This window comes from Diplotaxodon limnothrissa, linkage group LG19, assembly GCF_057381915.1.
Source record: "Diplotaxodon limnothrissa isolate DT_005_m linkage group LG19, D_limnothrissa_male_GT1.1, whole genome shotgun sequence".
Lineage (NCBI taxonomy): Eukaryota > Metazoa > Chordata > Actinopteri > Cichliformes > Cichlidae > Diplotaxodon > Diplotaxodon limnothrissa.
In genome coordinates this window covers 2,663,216-2,681,732 of record NC_140614.1, presented here as the reverse complement: position 1 = coordinate 2,681,732, position 18,517 = coordinate 2,663,216, and the positions used below count along the sequence as shown (strand labels likewise).

At 38.4% G+C, this 18,517-nt stretch overlaps 1 protein-coding gene across 1 annotated transcript in view; it reads right to left on the bottom strand.

The window, feature by feature from the left end:
* rragd (ras-related GTP binding D) overlaps positions 1-11,294 on the bottom strand; it is an 88,369-nt gene extending 77,075 nt beyond the window's left edge. Inside the window, exons 1-2 of the mRNA XM_085342525.1 lie at positions 11,099-11,294; positions 8,560-8,855 (exon numbers count right to left, since the gene is read on the bottom strand). Of these exons, the coding sequence (XP_085198651.1) occupies positions 8,560-8,855; positions 11,099-11,294 (492 nt within the window). The remainder of the gene's footprint in view (positions 1-8,559; positions 8,856-11,098) is intronic.
* Positions 11,295-18,517: the final 7,223 nt, after the last annotated feature.

The following is an 18,517-nucleotide window of genomic DNA, read 5'->3' as shown; positions in this document are numbered from 1 at the left end:
GTATCGCGATATAACTTTTACTCGATAGAGAAATTAAGCTATCGCGATAGACCTCGCCACACTTGTCCTCTTAAAAAAAAAAAAAAAGAAAAAAGGTCAGCCAATCCAAATTAAGTAGCGCAGAGCCGAACCAATCACAGCCGCAGCGTCACGTCGCGTGCCTTGTTACGTACAGCACAAGTGCCAAGCTGCACGTGTGTTTGTTTGGGAAGCAGCCAGCAGGTAATGGAGCCAGCGCACAATGGAGGAAATGAGTGTGCCGACTAGAAAAATCAACCGAGCGTGACCGAAGAGAAAACAGATGATGGTTCCAATGCCGGAGAGATTGTCGAACGGAAGAGCCATAGAAGTTCCGTAGTGTGAAGGTATTTCGGCTATTTCAAGTCTGACAAAAAACAGAGTAGCGTGCACTGTAAATTGTGCCGAAAGCAAGTCTGGAAATACAATAAACTGGTGCATGCCTCACACTGTGCGCCACGTTATTGTTTCGGTGAAATGAATTTCTACAATACTGTTACTGTTAATTCTACTCTCTGCAGTGTTTAAATGCTTACATATACACACAGTTACTGTCCGTCCACACATACGACTTGGTTCTGCTTCTATGCCCCAGCTTTGTTTACTTTTTCCCACCGAGGCTTCTAGACTTCTGATTGGCCAACATTTCTGCACGGTTAGGAATCTAGCACCACCTGCTGCTTTGGCATGTTCATAGCAGCGTTTTCCTTCATTTCTGCCTTTATGTGTGGACGGGATTATTTTTTAAAATGAAAACGGAAAATCTCCGTTTTCAAAAATACCCGTGTACGTGTGGACGTAGCCTCAGTCTCTGACTGGAAGCGCTAATTCGTCATTCGGCTTTTGTCAGACTAAAGTAACTGTTAAAACTGTTTGAAAAGCTAAGCTATACAACAAGGAGAGATTGAGAATTTCCTTTTAGTTCTCAGTTTATTTGATATTGACAAAAGTTAGTCAGTTTTGTCTGTTCTTCTGTAAAACAAACTAAGATTTATTTTTAGAATTAATATTTTGTTTCTAAGTGGAATTGACAATTTAGTAGTCTGTTTCGTTTGTTCTATTTTGAAACTTAAACGCTTTAGCGGCTGCCTTTTGTGTAGTTTGCAATATTTGCCTTTATTTATCTGAAAAAGTCTCATGTTCCTTAAGTACATCTACCCTGTTGAACTTATTATGGGAAATAAATATTTAAATCAAAACAAGCTGCTGATTATTTCACATTTTACTTGTGAGCAACGGCACATTTAAATCTTACAAATATAGTTATTTGGCTTATATCGTGATAGATATCGTTATCGCCTGAAATGAAAAAAACATATCGTGATATGAAAAAATCTCATATTGCCCAGTTCTACAAGGGCGTGATATTCACTTATGAGGACATTATACTGCATCTGTTCTATTCTAAATTTAAAGCTAATATCCTCATATGTGGATCTAATTTCTCTCAGAAACAAAAATCAGGTAAAAAAATGCATGCCATGAAAGAGTTCGGGTCTTAGGAGGTTAAGGTTATTTCTTTTAATGTAAATGGGCTTACAAATCCTATTAAGCGAAGCAGGATTCTAACTAAAATGAAGAAAGATCGAGCACAAATCGTATATTTCCAAGAAACCCACTTGACTAATAAAGAACATGAAAAATTCAAGAGAATGGGCTTTACAAACATGTTCTCCTCATCATACAAATCTGGCCGCAGGCGAGGTGTGATGATCCTAATCTCTAGGGATCTAAATTTTGAAAAGTTGTCTGAAATTAAGGATAAGGAAGGGAGGTTTATACTGGCTCGGGGAACGGTTGATGGTAATCTGGTTACATTAATGAATGTTTATGCACCACCAGGAAGTTACCTGAGTTTCTTTAAAAAAATTATTAATATAATGGTGACAGAAACCCAAGGCCCCTTGATTTGTGGCGGCGATCTGAATATTCGCCTGCGGCCGGATTTAGATAGCTCTAATAGAAGAATGCTGGAATCAAGTACTCTGTATAAAAGAGTCTCTGCACTTTTTGAAGAGGTAGATTTAATTGACGTATGGAGAAATCGTTTCCCTACAAGGAGAGATTATTCTCATTACTCAGCTCCACATTCCCTTTATACAAGGATAGATTATTTCATGATGTTTGGAAAAGATAGGGATAAAATCCAATCATGTGAGATGGGTACAATAGACATAAGTGACCATGCACCACAGTATCTGACAATTGATTTAAACGTATACCCCAAAACATCAACATGGACATTGAACTCATCTTTGCTTAAAGATGTAAAATTTAAGAAAGAAGTAATGAAAGAACTCAAAGATTACCTTGAAATAAATGATAATGGAGAAGTGTCACCTCCAATACTATGGGGATGCATTAAAAGCTGTCATAAGAGGGAAGATCATAGCATTTGCCTCTTTTTAGAAAAAAGCTCGAGAGAAAAAAATGGCAGAATTACAAAGGACTCAAAAACAATTAGAAAGTGAGCATAAACAAATGCCTTCAACCAGCACTCTAAAACAACTAACAATGATCAGAAATGAAATAAATAAGCTGAATACACAAGCGATAAAGAGAAAATTACTATATTTGAAACAGAAATATTATGAATGTGTATCAAAATCAATGAAAATTCTTAGCATGGAAACTTAAAAAGAAAATTGCAGAGAATACTATAACTAAAATTAAACACCCAGAGACTGGCAACATGATGACTAATCTACATAAGATACAGGAAGCCTTTGAATCATTTTATAAAACATTATACGCTAAGGTTCCAGGTGGAGCCGAGTACGAAATTGACAATTTTCTGAATTCTTTATACCTACCAAGTTTGAATGAGGAACAAAATAAAATAATGATTGCAGAAGTGACAGAAACTGAACTCATGAAAGCCATCAATAGATTAAAAACAAACAAGTCACCGGGCTCCGATGGTTATACCGCAGAGTGGTACCAGGGAATTTAAACAGAAATTGATCCCTATATTACTCTCTACTTTCAACTGGGTGTTAAAAAAAGCGCAAATCCCACCGAGTTGGAATGAGGCTATCATCTCGGCTATCCCAAAAGAAGGTAAAGACAAAATTGAGTGTGGCTCATATAGAATAGAATAGAATAGAATAGAATAGAATTCAACTTTATTGTCATTGCACATGCACAGGTACAGGGCAACGAAATGCAGTTTGCATCCATCCAGAAGTGCTTTAGTGATATAGATATATTACAATATATATTAGCAATAATATACACCCATCTCTGTCCTCAACATAGATTACAGACTGTTTACCTCTATAATTGCCAGACGAATGGAAGAATCTTTACCCAACCTAATTAGTAATGACCAAACGGGGTTCATAAGAAATCAGCAGACACAGGACAATATACGCAGAACTCTTCATGTAATAAATCAGATACAAACATCTAAAAGTAAAGACATGCTTATGAGTATCGATGCAGAAAAAACTTTTGACTCTGTAAATTGGGACTTTCTTTACAAAGTCTTGAACAAATTTGGCTTACATAATAGAATTATTGATACGGTGAAGGCATTATATACTAACCCTACTGCAAGAATTAAAGTTAATGGTTATCTCTCAAATAGCTTCGCTCTGCAAAGAGGAAATAAACAAGGCTGCGCTTGGTCTCTACTTTTATTCGCATTATACTTAGAACCTCTGGCACAATCAATCAGACAAAACAAAGACATCAAGGGAATAAACATTAGAGAACAGGAACATAAGCTTGCTTGCTATGCAGATGAGATATTAACACACATAACACATAACTCCCTACCTGAACTGATGAATCTATGCCAAAAATTTGGGAAACTTTCTGGGTATAAAATTAATATGTCCAAAACTCAAATACTTAACTATAACTTTAGCCCCCCAGCTCACTTGGTTGCTCAATATCCAATGAGATGGCAAGCAAAATCATTGAAATATTTGGAGTTGTCATACCTAAAGACCTAACTAAATTATTTGAGGAGAATTTTGGTTCCCTGCAGAAGAGAATAGTGGATGATATCAAACGATGGAACATGATTCCCTTTCTAACTTTATACGATCACGAATTGAATCCATCAAAATGAATATTCTGCCAAGATTACTGTATTTATTCCAAACACTACCAATACAAATTGATCAAAGCCAATTTAACGAATGGGACAAAATTATATCACGATTTATACGGGGAGGGAAGAGACCAAGGGTTTGTTTTAAAACTTTACAATTACAAAAAAAGACAGGAGGATGGGGGCTAAAAAATTATTTTCGGGCTGCTCAGTTGAAGACTGTGATTAACTGGTGTGATATAAGCTATAAAGAACAATGGAAAAATATTGAGGAGAGCATCTTTTCTTTTCCAATACAAGCTGTCCTGATGGACTTAAACATTAAAAAATATATAGACAAGGTCTACAACCCTTGGGTGAAATGTACACTTAATGTATGGAGAAATGTTATGAGGGAATTTAAATTGGAACAGGACTTGGCTTTATTTAAATAGTATGCATATGACTCTGATTTGCCCCAAATAAATTGGACTCACGTTTTAAAAGTTGGTCTGCTAAAGGATTACCTGCATTCGATAGTCTGACTAAAGATGGGAACTTAATTAGTTTGGATACATTGAAACAAAAATACAATCTGGAAAAGCAGGATTTTTATCGATACTTGCAAATAAGACATATTAAGACAACAATCAGAGTGGCGTCGAACACTAATGTAGATTTGATAGCTATGCTTAAAAAGGCATATAGTGGCAACGTAAATAAAAAACATATTTCCTTTTTGTATACATTTCTTACAAATAAGCTTTCTCACTCAAATGAATATGTGAAGATATTATGGGAACAGGAGGGAGGAGTGTATATAACAAAGGATGAATGGACTCAAATATGGGAACAACAATGGAAATGCACTTCCTCACGAAGATGGAGGGAATTTGGATGGAAAACTATGATACGGTTCTTTATCACCCCTTGTCAAAAGACTCATTATGACGGGAATCCCCCTGTATGTTGGAGAAAATGTGGACACCAACGAGCACACCACGCTCACATAATGTGGGACTGCTCTTTGATCAGGACTTATTGGAAAGACATTCACGAAACACTACAAGAAATTTTCAACTGTACATTCCCTTTTGGAATGAAAACATTTCTTTTTGGATGTACGCCACAGGAATGGTCTAAAAAAGATAAATGTTTACTAAGTGCCTTGCTAGTTGCAAGTAAAAAATGTATAACAAAGAAATGGTTATTACAAGATGTACCAACTTTATCATTGTGGTGGGAAATAACACTAGAGATTTATAGGATGGAGGAGTTAACGGCATATGTGAATAACAGAGTAAGTTGTTTTTTGTCGTGCTGGGATAAGTGGGTCCAATACACCAATATACATAAGCCGAATTTAATTCTCAAATCTTAAAATCAATAATCTGGCTACTGGTCACTCCCGATTGTTCAGTGTTTCTGTTTTGTTTGGTCTATTGCAAATTGTGTTAATCAATGCCTGTAACCCGCATCGTAAACTGTAAAACCCAAAAATAAAAAATGAAAAAAATAAATAAATAAATAAACTACAAGATTTTTTGGATTTGGGGCCATTGTGTGCCGGGAGTCTGGCGACAGCTGTTTTCAAAGTACAATTGAAATCACCTCCCACCAAGATCATTCCTTCAGATGTATCACTCCTGTAACACCTGTAACATTCAGCAGTCGCCTCATTGCTCTGACACACACAACAAAACTATTGACTAGACTACACATTAACTACACAAGATTTGCGCTAAACGTCGCAAATCTGTCACATCTCAAGACACCGCCGTCACTCCTAAAACTTCCCCCTTCCTAAACAACTAAATTCCATGTTGCCATATCATTTTTTGATTGGTCGACATGGTACATTTTTCCACCAATAGTGGGTGGGTTTGTTTTGGTTTTGTTTTTGCTCACAGACAGAGAGTGCTTTCGAGCGTTTTCCTTATAAAACGTCGTTTTTACCGTTTCTTCTCGCAGTAAATATAAACAACGATAGTATTCAGGAAGAAAACCAAACATTGCATATATTTAGCAATATGTGTATATTACCACACAGTGTTGGTATTATAGGAACTGCACTGCAAAGGTTTGAGTCCCATCTAACTGAGATTTGGATTTTATCATGTAAATAAGAAGTCTTCATCATATATAAAAGTTAGCCATGCAGTTTCACAGGTTTCCGTGTTGGGACCAATACTTTTTACATTATATATGCTTCTACTGGTTAATGTTGTGTGAAAATACTACATATACTTTCATTGCAATGTAGATGTCTCCCACTTAGAATTATTTAGGAAGACAGATGACAAATCAACTAAATTATGGACATGTCTTAGAGACCTGAAGGTTTGAATGACATATAATTTTCTAATTATAAAATTGGACAAAACTGAGATTACTTTAAATCTCACACGCCATATAATTCCTCTGGATGGCCTCACTGTGGTCTGTGAGGAATCATGGAGGCATTTTTGGTCAGGACAAGTCATGCACACATTAAACAAACATATAGGACTCCTTTCCTTTATCTATGTAATATAGCAAAAATTAGAAATATATGTTTCAGATTTATGCTGAAAAACTGGTTCATGCATTTGCTGTTCTAAAAGTTCCCTGAAAGTTTTCTGTTTTCTTTGTATTATTGTAGGAGTTACCTTAGATTATGATACACCTTGAGGCAAATGTTGTTGTGATTTGGCACTGTATAAATAAAACTCCACTGAACCTTACTTTCCAGGTAGAATATCATAGAGCTGGGCGATATATCGAGTTTTTAAAACATATCGATATATTTTTATACGAGATATAAGATGTGACAATATCCTTTATATCGATATAGTCTATGTTACGTTATAATTATAGTTGTGGAGCCGCAAGTTTGCCTCTCTTTCGTCCACTTTTGTCTCTACGCAACGTTACTCCGCCTCGCCTTCACTGAAGACAACTCCCCCTCCTCCCCCATCGCTTCACGTGCAGGCAGCGACAAGACGGACACGGCAAATCTCCGTTAACGAGTTACTGCGCATCGCCCCATGCGTGGGGCTGGACGGCGTCAACGTGCTAACGAGCTAAACATGCTAACGAGCTAACCGCGCTAACGAGCTAACAGCGCTAACCCTAAAATCCTTTCATTCTCTCAAAAGTTGATAGCGCGCCTTATGTATGAATTCTGGTTGTGCTTGATGGCCGCGAACCGATTTTATGTGGTACACGGCGCTCAGCAATCTGTCAAAAAATGTTTTAGTACGACTTTGGTAAGCTGCGGAGCTGCACCGCTTGATAGATTGTCGGCGCATTACGGCTACCGAGGAGCTTCGCGGAGTGATACGTACTGTGCATCAACGTAATATTACCGTATTGTGTGTGTATAAAGTCCATAAATGGCACCTGTAAGAGACGTGGTTATGAAGCGGATTTCAAACTCCAGGCTATCAGTCACACAGTAAAACTTGGGAACAGAGCAGCTGTGAAATCTGTCTGTCTTTGTTATTACGCTCAGCGTCTTTTAGTTTACATTTTGACTGCACAATTGTGAGCTCTTTGTTTAGCACAAAAACAACCTTGTTTTCTTTTATTTATGGAGCATTATTATTTAATGAATGCTCATAATTTAATTTTGAGTAATTTTTCATGTACATCTGTGCTGTATGTTAATAAAAGTGCCTGTGTGACATCTGGGACACAGCTTTGACTAAGAACTCTCTTTTTGTTCTTACTTTATGGCTTAAAAAAAAAATTATCGAGATATATATCTTATATCGCCATCCAGCTAAAAAATATCGAGATATGAATTTTGGGTCTAGAATATCATATCATAATATATCTCTGATTAACCGGAATTACCCTTTATCACATAAACATTTATAATGGTATCACCACAAACAATAATATGACACAGCCCTACTTGACAGATATGCAAATTCTGAAAACATCATTAAAGTTAAGCAGTATACTAAGCATGTCATTACCCTCTTATTAATCCTTCCACTGCCATTCAGTTCTCTCTTGCCTTTAATGATGTGGTACAGTCAGATTTGATTTTACCACAGAGCAGAGCCGATCATCAGTATGGGGACCAGTATGCTGCATAATTTGCACAGTACAGTTTTCTGTTCTGGTGGCTGCTCATTTACAAACAAGCTCCTTGATTCGTTTTGGCTGGTCTTTCTGTGGTGACGAGGTGACTATTGCAAACAGTCATCTAAAGCAATGAAAAAAATACTGCAGTAAACAGTTTGCTATGATAGCTCAAAATAAACAACAGAGTTAAATATGAAACGATAGACTTGTGTTTAACGTTGTCATATCTCACAGCCCTAATAGCAGCTGTTCTGAAAAAGTAACAGTGCACAGAGGACCTGGATGGGGGAATCAGCCAAATGTGAATCTGTTAAGCTTTGGATTTTTACTGCTCCATTTCCAAAACTTTTAATCACATTTTGCTATTATGGTAACATGACAACAGTATATAGTATATACTGTTTCACTGTATTTCCTTGTGAACTGACCTGTGAATCAATGACAAAGATTAATGCTCCAGTGCCTCTGAAGATCATTTCGTAGTCAAAAGTGGGGTCAAAGAAGTCAATCTGACCAGGAAAGTCCCAGATCTGGAAACTGACAAAGGAGCTGCTGGAGACATCCTCTCTGCAGATCTTATTAGTACTCTCCAGGAACAGAGTCTCACTGGGAGACATTTTATGGAAAACCACTTTCTGGATGGAGGACTTCCCACTCCTTCTCAAGCCCATCAACAAAATACGAGGTTTGACCACACCATTCACGGAATCACTGAAGCCTGGAGCTATAAAACAGCAAAGGGAAACCTTTAGGTGAGCAATTCTAAATTAGACAAGTTCTAAAGATTGGTGCGCACGGTACTCTTAATTAGTGATGGCCAAATGAAGCTTTCTGAAACACTGAGACTTGTATTGAAAAAGGTGTCATTACTCAAAGCTTCTCAACACAGTCCTCTGCGGTGCCATCTGGTGTCCAAAAATATGAAGAGCAGCTTGAATCTACAACTTAAATTGAACTGCTTCAATTAACATTACAACACATCTCAGTACATTTTCCACCAGAGATGGGTGACGTTAGACACTTCAATATATTTCCAGTATGTCAATATAGTATTCACAGCACTTCACTGGTTTCACATTTTACCATCTTACACCCTGGAGTTTGCCAAAAGGCAAAGACGCACGACGTCTAGAGGAAACCAGCCACTGCTCATCACCAGCCAATACCATCCCTCCAGTGAAGCATGGTGGTGACAACATTATGCTGTGGAGATGTTTTGCAGCAGCAGGAACTGAGAGATTATTTACAGTTGAGGGAACGATGTACAATGTACAGAGTCATGAAACAGGAACTGCTAATCCAGTCTGGGTCTTTTTGGACTCCTTTTATCGTAAAGTTCCTGGGAGGGAATTTGCCAAATCTATTATGAAGGAGGGATGGAGGTTAACGAATCTGTTGATTTTAAACATTTAGAGAATTATTGTCAATAGTCCCACTGTTAACTTATTATTATATTATATTTACATTAAATCTGGCTTCTTTCAATTGCGCCAGATTTCTAAAGCTAAGTGTTATATACCACGCAGCGACCTTGAAAAACTTCCACGCTTTTGTGAACTCCAGGTTAGACTATTGTAATTCTCTTTACGTTGGTCTCTAATCCATTCCTCTTCATAGGCTACAGCTTGTTCAGAATGCTGCGGCTCGCCTTCTTACTGGTGCTGGAAAATTTGATTCTATTACTCCAGCTCTTGTTGATTTACACTGGTTCATGTAACTTTTTATCAAATATCGTATTGAGTTTAAAATTTTGTTACTCACTTTTAAAATTCTGAATAACATTGCGCCCAGTTATCTCACTGATCTCCTTATCTGTATGTTGCCGAGCGCTAAGATCATCGGGTCAATTACTAGTGCCATCGTGCCTTTGCTTCAGCTGCACCTAATCCTTGGAATAGGCTCCCCGCTTCTATTCGTGCCTCAGACTCTATCCAATCCTTCAAATCACAACTGAAAGCTTACTTATTTAACCTGGCCTTCCTGACCAGTTAGTGCCCTTATCGCATCTAAACGAATTAATTTCACTACTGGTTCTTTTAACTTCTTAGTTGATATTCTGTATCTATGAACTGACCTTCCTTCTGAACTGAGGTCTGATACCTATTTTTTTTTTTTTACCTCACTCTTCTTGTCTATTAGTGCCTCCCTTCTGTCTGTGCTAGTACCTGATCTGTATTTTGTTAATTGATTTATTTTGATCTTGTGTATTATTGTGAAGCACTTTGAAATACCTTTGGTTTATAAATGTGCTATACAAATAAAACTGTATTGCATTGTGTTGTATTGTATATTTGAATGACACATTGATCATTGTTATTACTTTTTTAATTGCTAATTGGTATTTAATAGCCATTTCAAGGAGTGGGAGGAGCCACTGAATATTTAGTCAGGGACTAGTGTGCCAGGTCATGATGGAGAGTGGACCATAGTAGCCTATTGTTAGGAGCCCTCATTAACGTGGTTTAGGCTAGTGCAGAGCTGTTTCTATTTAATTTAGAATTATCTTTAAATTGAAGGTTTCTTGTTTTTCCTTTGTTTCTTTGTAAAGTCTTTCTACTCCTACTTGGCTGCAAAAGTAGTTCTACTTGAGCAAAAGTTGTGAATATTTTTGTACACCTTATATTGTTATATTGTTCTTATATTGTTTTTTTAATCATTTGCAATCGGTTTTTTTAGATTTCTCCATATAATTTGTTAATTTGCAAGAATTTTGAAACTTTGTCTTCATGGGGTGTTATTACAAATTCATTTCATCTATTTAATTGTATTTAATCTAACATGACAACATGTGGAACAAGTGAAGCGCTGTCGATAAATGCCAGTACCCCTGGCACTTCTGTAGGTGTGCACAGTTGACATTATCATGCTGTACACAACTTCGCTAGTTACGCCCACGATTGTAGAGAAAACAGCCCGTTTTCCGAGTGTGTGACCTTCCAAAGCAGTGAAGTTGCAAAAATCCCATACCTCTGTCCTCACAGCTCAGGTCGGCATCAGAGAACGCCTCCAGGTCGTACTCGTCGTCGTCATATTCCAGAGCTTCGTCCTCCTCTCCGCACAGGACTGAAACTTTCTCACTGGTCATGCTGATGTTTTGTTTTGGATTCAAACTGCTCGTGGTATCCAGCTTTCCCACAGCGTTCACCTGATACGTGAGCGCCATGCCGGTGAACTTTCACCCGCGGTCCCCGCCTCCAGTCGCTGCATACGCAGCCAAGCAGGGAGGTGTCAAAGCGTAGGTTTAGTCTTGGTAGCTTTACAACACTCCGTCTCATACTGTAGTAAAGTATTTAGAAGCAAATTAAAATTACATTTCTGATAAATATTTATTTAAGATTTGCTTTACTATTTATTTCAAAAAAGGTCTACACATTAAAAGAAAGCAAAGCATTAGGGTAATAGGGAAAAGACATCTGAATGATCTTCAGACGTATGTGGCTGTGAAACAATAGCTGCATCCATCTTGGGGTGACTGTGGCTCAGGGGATTTGGAAGCTCATCTGTAACTGGAAGGTTGCTGGTTCAGGCTGCTCTCTCTGTCCTGGTCGTTGTGTCCTTGGGCAAGACACCTTACCCTACTGGTGATAGCCAGAGGGGCCGATGGCACGATATGGCAGCCTCGCTTCTGTCAGTCTTCCCCCAGGGCAGCTGTGGCTACAACTGTAGCTGCCTCCACCAGTGTGTGAATGTGAGAGTGAATGAATAGTGGCATTGGAAAGCGCTTTGGGTGCCTAGAAAAGCGCTACATAAATGCACTCCATTATTATTAAAACATGATAATAATAATAATAGCACCATGCCGAGTGTGTGTTTTGTTGTTGTTTTCCCATCGACCTATTTATCTGTGCTGTGCTTTTTTGGAAATCGAATTTCCCAGAGGAACCCACCCGAGGGATTAATAAAGTTCTATCTTATCCTTATTACTAAATATGTGTTTCATTTTTACACCTTTTTCTGAGTCTTCTACATCAGTGATACTGAATGGAACCAGACCTGTGAGGAGCCAAGGAGGACAGAACGGGGCTGTAGAACTAAGCAAAGAGTTAAGAGGGGGATATACACTTACTGTCCACTTTATTGGGGACACTTATTCAACTTCTCATTAACACAGATGTCTAATTAGCCAATTACAAAACAGCAACTCAATAATATTTTATTTATTCTTTTTATTATTAGTCCTTTATTTATCCAGGTAAAAAAAATCTTATTGAGATAAAAATTCTCATTTCCAAGAGAGACCTGACATCATGGCAGCAAAAGTCAAAAACATGTACACAACAAATAGAATATCCCATACAAACATGTGAACAATATACAATAACAGATTAATTAAGAGCAACATTAAAAACAATCACACTGAGTAAAAGAGTCATTGTCTTGTTCCTTTAAGAGGGACTTAAACTCCCCCAAGGTAAGCAATTCTGATCATTTCAGTTCCTTCTGCAGATTATTCCAGAAAACAGGGGCAGCATATTTAAAAACCTTTTTTCCTAATTCTCTTCTGATTTTTGTGGACAATCAATTGTGAGAACGAAGGCTGTATTGGTTGTGTTTTTACCAGTGTTGGGTAAGTTACTTTAAATTAGTAACTTAGTTACATTACTAGTTACTCCTATCAAAAGTAACTCAGTTACTTCAAGTTACTCGTTACTTTCAAAGTAACTAGTTACTAGGGAACGGAACTTTGGTTTTACCCAGAATTCTCTTATTAATGTGTTGCTTCCCTAACTGGATGCCCAGCAAGGATGCCAGTCTTCTAGCTTGCTTACATGTTAGCACTATCCTGCCACAAGTACACTGTGCCACCTAATGGCCTGAACCTAAAATGGTTAAAATGGCAGTGTAGTAGTGCGAGTGCAAGTTAATGATGAAATGCATGAAACTAAATTAGAAATTAACAAAAAGCTGAAAATTTAAATTGTTAAAAGTTTCAATGTGAATAGTTGTTTTTTGTATTATATGATTTATTTATTGCATTTTATGTGGAGTGAATAAATAAAAGTATATTTACGGTGGCCCCCAGAGACAAAGCACGTACAAACTCCAAAACACGTACGAACTCCGAAGCACGTACAAAACACAACAGAAGTGCTCCAGGATGCTAGGGGCAGTGTTGAGCTTTTGTTGTTGTTTTAAAATTATTTATATGAGTGCTTGTGTATAAATACACAAACAATACACATATGCTTTCAATTGTGTAATTTAAGTGATCCAGGTAGCTCTGTTTTGCAAGTTCAGTTACGCTAGAAATGTGGTTTGGAGTTTGTACATTCTTTGGAGTTTGTGCGTGCTTTGTCTCTAGGGGCCACTGTATATATTTATATATAAACATATATAAATAAACCACTTTTTTTTTTACATGAGTAATTCCGTTCGTGCATAATTTTATATTGTTGTTAATAATAAATTAATTAAAGCAACAAAACAACCTGAAGAGCCGGTTGGGAGCCGAAAGAGCCGGTTCTCTAAAAAGAGCCAGAAATCCCATCACTAACAGAGCCGCCTCCAGCCACAGGTGAGTTTCCTTGTCAGGGTGTGCACTCCTGGTTTGTCCAATCAAAGCCTCCTTCCTCTAATTAACTGGAGATCCTCAAATTGACACCAGCCTGCAGTCTGTGGACCTGGGGAAATGGTGAGCAAAGGGAGAGGGAAAGAAAAGATGCAGCCTGCAGACATGTAACAGCCATGTACAGTACACAAGTTCCATAGAGGACTGTGCTGTTACCTTGCACACGTCAGACTTTCAGGACATCTTCAGGTCATGCCACCAACAGAAGTACTCTGATGACTCTGCAGTGGCTGGATGTATTAGTAATGGGCATGAGAAGTAGAGAGCACTAGATAATTTTATGAAATGGGCAAGGAGAAACCATTTGCTTCTGAATGTGAATAAGACCAGAGACATGATAATCGAAAAAGACAGCTACATGTCAGGGTAATACCCTGGGACAGGATGTTGATGTGATAGAGAAGTAAAAGGAAAGTTTTAAGCTTAACCTTGAGAGTAGAGAGGGTGGCTGTTCCTTAATCCAAACTAGGAGCTGGTTTCACAGAAGAGGGGCCCGAGAGCTGAAGACTCTGCCTCTCATTTAATTTTTAAAAATTGTAATCCAGTAGTCTGTGAATGAATTGTTCTATCTGGGTGATATGGTGCTATGATGTCTTTAAGATAAGATAGGGCCTGATTATTCAAGACCTTGTATGTGTTGCATGCGAGGAGAAGGATATTAAATTTGATTCTTGAAAGAGCCAATGAAGAGAATGTCTTTCTCTCTAGTCCACGTCAGTACCATTGCTGATACAACCAAAGGGGTTTCAGCGAGTTTTTAGGATAACCTAATAACAATTTATTTCAGTAGTCCTGCCTAGAAGTAATAAATGCACTGTCAAGAAATAGTAGAGTTTAGGTAACTGTTCTGAACTGTGTTGGGCCCATGGCACTGAACAACTTAGACATAAACTTCAAAATACAGCTGCTATAATAAAATGTGTTCCCCTCTGCTGTATAATCCATTATTATAAATATGAATGTTATGAAGAAATAAGTTGCCCAAAGAGGGGTCACAGGGAATCAGTTTCTATGCCATGTGTCTCAGTATATGATTTAAAGGTTTATTATTACCTGAGATACACAGATTAAGCTACACTAAACACCAATGCATATTGTAACAGGAACAGGAAGTGATACAATATCAGAGTGAGAGCCAGCACCAAATGAGAGCACCACCAATGCAAATATAGTGCCAAATCTCAACAAGCGACTAAACTAAATTAAATAATATAATATATTACACTTAAAAATATAAGAAATAGCTCTAATATATACAAATAGATCAATATAAATATCAAGAACATTACAGAGATTAAATATATATAATCACACGAGCCAAGGGGTGAAAATGGGTGTGGGTCACAATCAGCCAAGGTTTCAGGTGAATTCATTGTGAAACCTAGCTCCAACCTGTCATGTGATTTACTGAGGTCAAATGGCCCAGGATGTGAGTGGGCATTAAGGCGTCTGGGGGTGGATCTCAAAACTGGATTATAGATGGCAGACAGTTGGTCACACATATATTTCCCTTAGTATTTAGGTATGAACACAAAGCAAAGATGATCAAACCAGCACAAAGAGACTTTAAAGTGATTCTACTGTAAAAGCATTGAACAGGTAGAAACAGAGGCTGCAGCCTGACTGTTTGATGTCATTGATGTAGTGAAAGAGGACATGCTGCTACTGACATCCTCTTGGTCCTTTTACACCAGCCCTAATCGAGCCCCACTTGTTCCAGCCACCTCTCATGTGGAGATCGGATCATCTTATAACTCCTGATCTCCATGATCTATATTTACAAAGACATCAGTAAAAAACTCTCCCAAGCTAATTTAGCATATTAAAGGAAGAATTAACTAAGAAAAGAATTAATCTAAGCACTCGGGGCAGTGACCCCCAAACTGGGTGCGTGGCTTGAGCAGATGATCTGATCTGAAACATAGGTGTTACAAATGTGCAAAAAAACGAAGCCATCAAGAATGGGGCAAACAGTTTCTAATGACACGAAGACTCCTGCACGCCTTTTGGGCCATGTTTTGAGGATGTAGAAATCCATGTTGTGAAGTGAGATTTGGGCATAGGTCTTTTCTTCCACGTTCGGGGGACTACCCTTGGTTGCAGTCTTTTTTCAGATCTACCCACATCTTAATGTGTTTACATTTTCTACATTTTTTACCTAAAGCACATTTAGACTAGCTTTATCAGACAACCCAAGAAAGACTGATGAGCTGACGAGTGCCTGATGCTGTGCAGTGACACAAGCCAACGCAACCATTACCCTCGAGTTTTTCATCAATTGTCCCGCTGAGCCAACATTCAGCCAGGAGAGAAACAATCTGCACGCAGTGGAGATGAGTGCCCTAACAGATGGGATCAGATCAGGCCAGAAAGCAGTAGGATTGGTCTGAAGTGATCATTTTAGCATTTATACTTCAGAATTTGCTTTTGAGGTGATATCTGTCTTCCTAGAATATTTGTTTTATTTCTAAAGGTTTGGGTCATTTCTAAGCTTTAGTTACAGTAACTGGACAAACTATAGCTGCAACTATAGCTGAACTTTAAAAAACACCCAACCAATAACATGATCACAGATTGTGGAAACAAGCCTTAATGAGAACTACGAGTACAGTTATTTCATTCATTGTCTGCTGAGGTCACCCCTTACAGTTAGAGCCACTTCGTGCTTCAGCATGGATGTGTCAGGTGTCATTTAGTTTGAACTATTGTCCTAGATTGAAGGAACTTCATGAACTAAAAGAAATGACAGGATACTATACTAACTGGTAGGGGTGCAACGATACACAAAATTCACGGTTCGGTTCGGTTCGATACTTTGGTGTCACGGTTCGATATTTTTTCGATACAAAAAAAATGTTCATGCCTTTTTAATTTGTCATTTATTAAAATTATAAATATATATTTTAACTCAAAAGTACAGTTTTTAAATTTAACCCTAACCCTTGTGCGTGTTTTTTATTTTGACAGCGAATGCGCATCTGCGGACCACTTATGTGCAGCCCTGGTTATTTAGCTCGTCATATTGCAGCCACAGAAATTATTTTGTCCATGAAACCATAAAGCTGCACTTTCTTTTTGCCTTATAGTCTGATTTGTTATAACTTCTCCGTTTTGTGGTAAGCTTTTCTTTGGCTGTCACTTCTTCACCCTGACCTGTCTTATTTGGCTCAGCAGAACTGAAATATATATACTGCTGCTTTTACACACGGACTCACATAAGCTCAGCGATTCTCTGCGCGATCAACCTCTCACATGTTTAAGCTTGCTGCGGGAGATTTCACTTGTCATGTTTGCATAGTAAGCTAACGATTAATAAGACGATGTCAGAGGAATTGGTGCACAAATTATCATCACTCACAGATCAGTGCTGTCGCTCTCTATACACAGTTCGCACGATTGCAAAGTGAAAGCAAAAAAACAAGCACAAATTCAAACGCGATTTCAATATGTCACATATTGACAGTGGCTCACCGATGCCAATGACATAATTACCCAGCTACATTTCTGAAAGAATGCAAAAGCATTGACATATATTTTTCCTTCCTACAATAGCCCGACGGGCAGGGAAGAGATAGATTTTGGTAGCCCGTCTGAAAAAAATCGCTAGCCCCCGGACGTCGGGCTAGCGATTTTGCGAGCCCTGTATCTGATTGAGGAATCACTCATCTTTGGAAAAGAGAGTTTATTACAGAGAAATGTCTCTTTCCAAAATAAAAGCTATACTATCCGCTTCTTCTGGGCTATATTATCAGCAGCATAAAGAGAATCATGTGCTAACAGCTGTCTAAATGACTCGGCTAAAGTTAGTAGCATGCTTATTGTTTTTGTCTTTGCACTAGGATGATGTCGGTGTAAATGTGCAGTCATATTCGTTGTGTTCCCACTAGTGCTTTCAGGTTAATCTCGTTGAAATGACCTTAACGCCACAACACGGCAAATCTCCGTTAACGAGCTACCGCCGATCGCCCCGTGCATGGGGCTAGACGGCCAACACGTTAACGAGCTAACTGCGCTAACACACTAGTTCCCACCCATGTAATTGAGCATTGCATGGCACATCCAACATACTGTTTTACTTTAGTCCATGACTCGCTTACCTTCAGGGTCATACGTCACATGAAAACCAAAATAATTCCAAACGCCAGATCTGAATGAGGGGTGGGGGAGGTGCCCTGCGCTCTTCCTTCTGACTATGCTGTCTGTGTTGAGCGCTCAGTGGATCTGCGCTCGACAGTGCAGCCTAGGCGGAGTAGTCGAACGCAGATTCACTGAGCGCTCAACACAGACAGCATCGTCAGAAGGAAAGTTGATAAAATTGTTACGGAGTATAGCATGGTGGGAAAGGACGGAGAGAACCCCCCCTCTAAGTTTTGTTGGTTTTGTTTTTGAGTTTGTTTTGGATTAATCGCATGTTTTTGTGTTTATTTACGGTTGTTGTGCCTATGTGGGAGGGGAGATTTTACTCGAACGCAGATTCACTGAGCGCTCAACACAGACAGCATCGTCGGAAGGAAAGTTGATAAAATAAATTACAAATGTTGTATTGTTCGATACATATGCGTACCGAACCGAAAGCACTGTATCGAACGGTTCAATATCGATACGAATATCGTTGCACCCCTACTAACTGGATACTATAGCTCCTCTGAAAAGAAAGCCTCAAATCAGAAGTATTTGACTTTTTGCACCTTAAAACAGATAACTGGTGTCCTTGAAAAGAAATGGCGCCTGACTAATTTAGAAGATCATCATTATTGTTGCACATAGTATAGAGGAAAAAATAGTTCCACTATTTAAAAAAAAGCCCTCTGTGATGC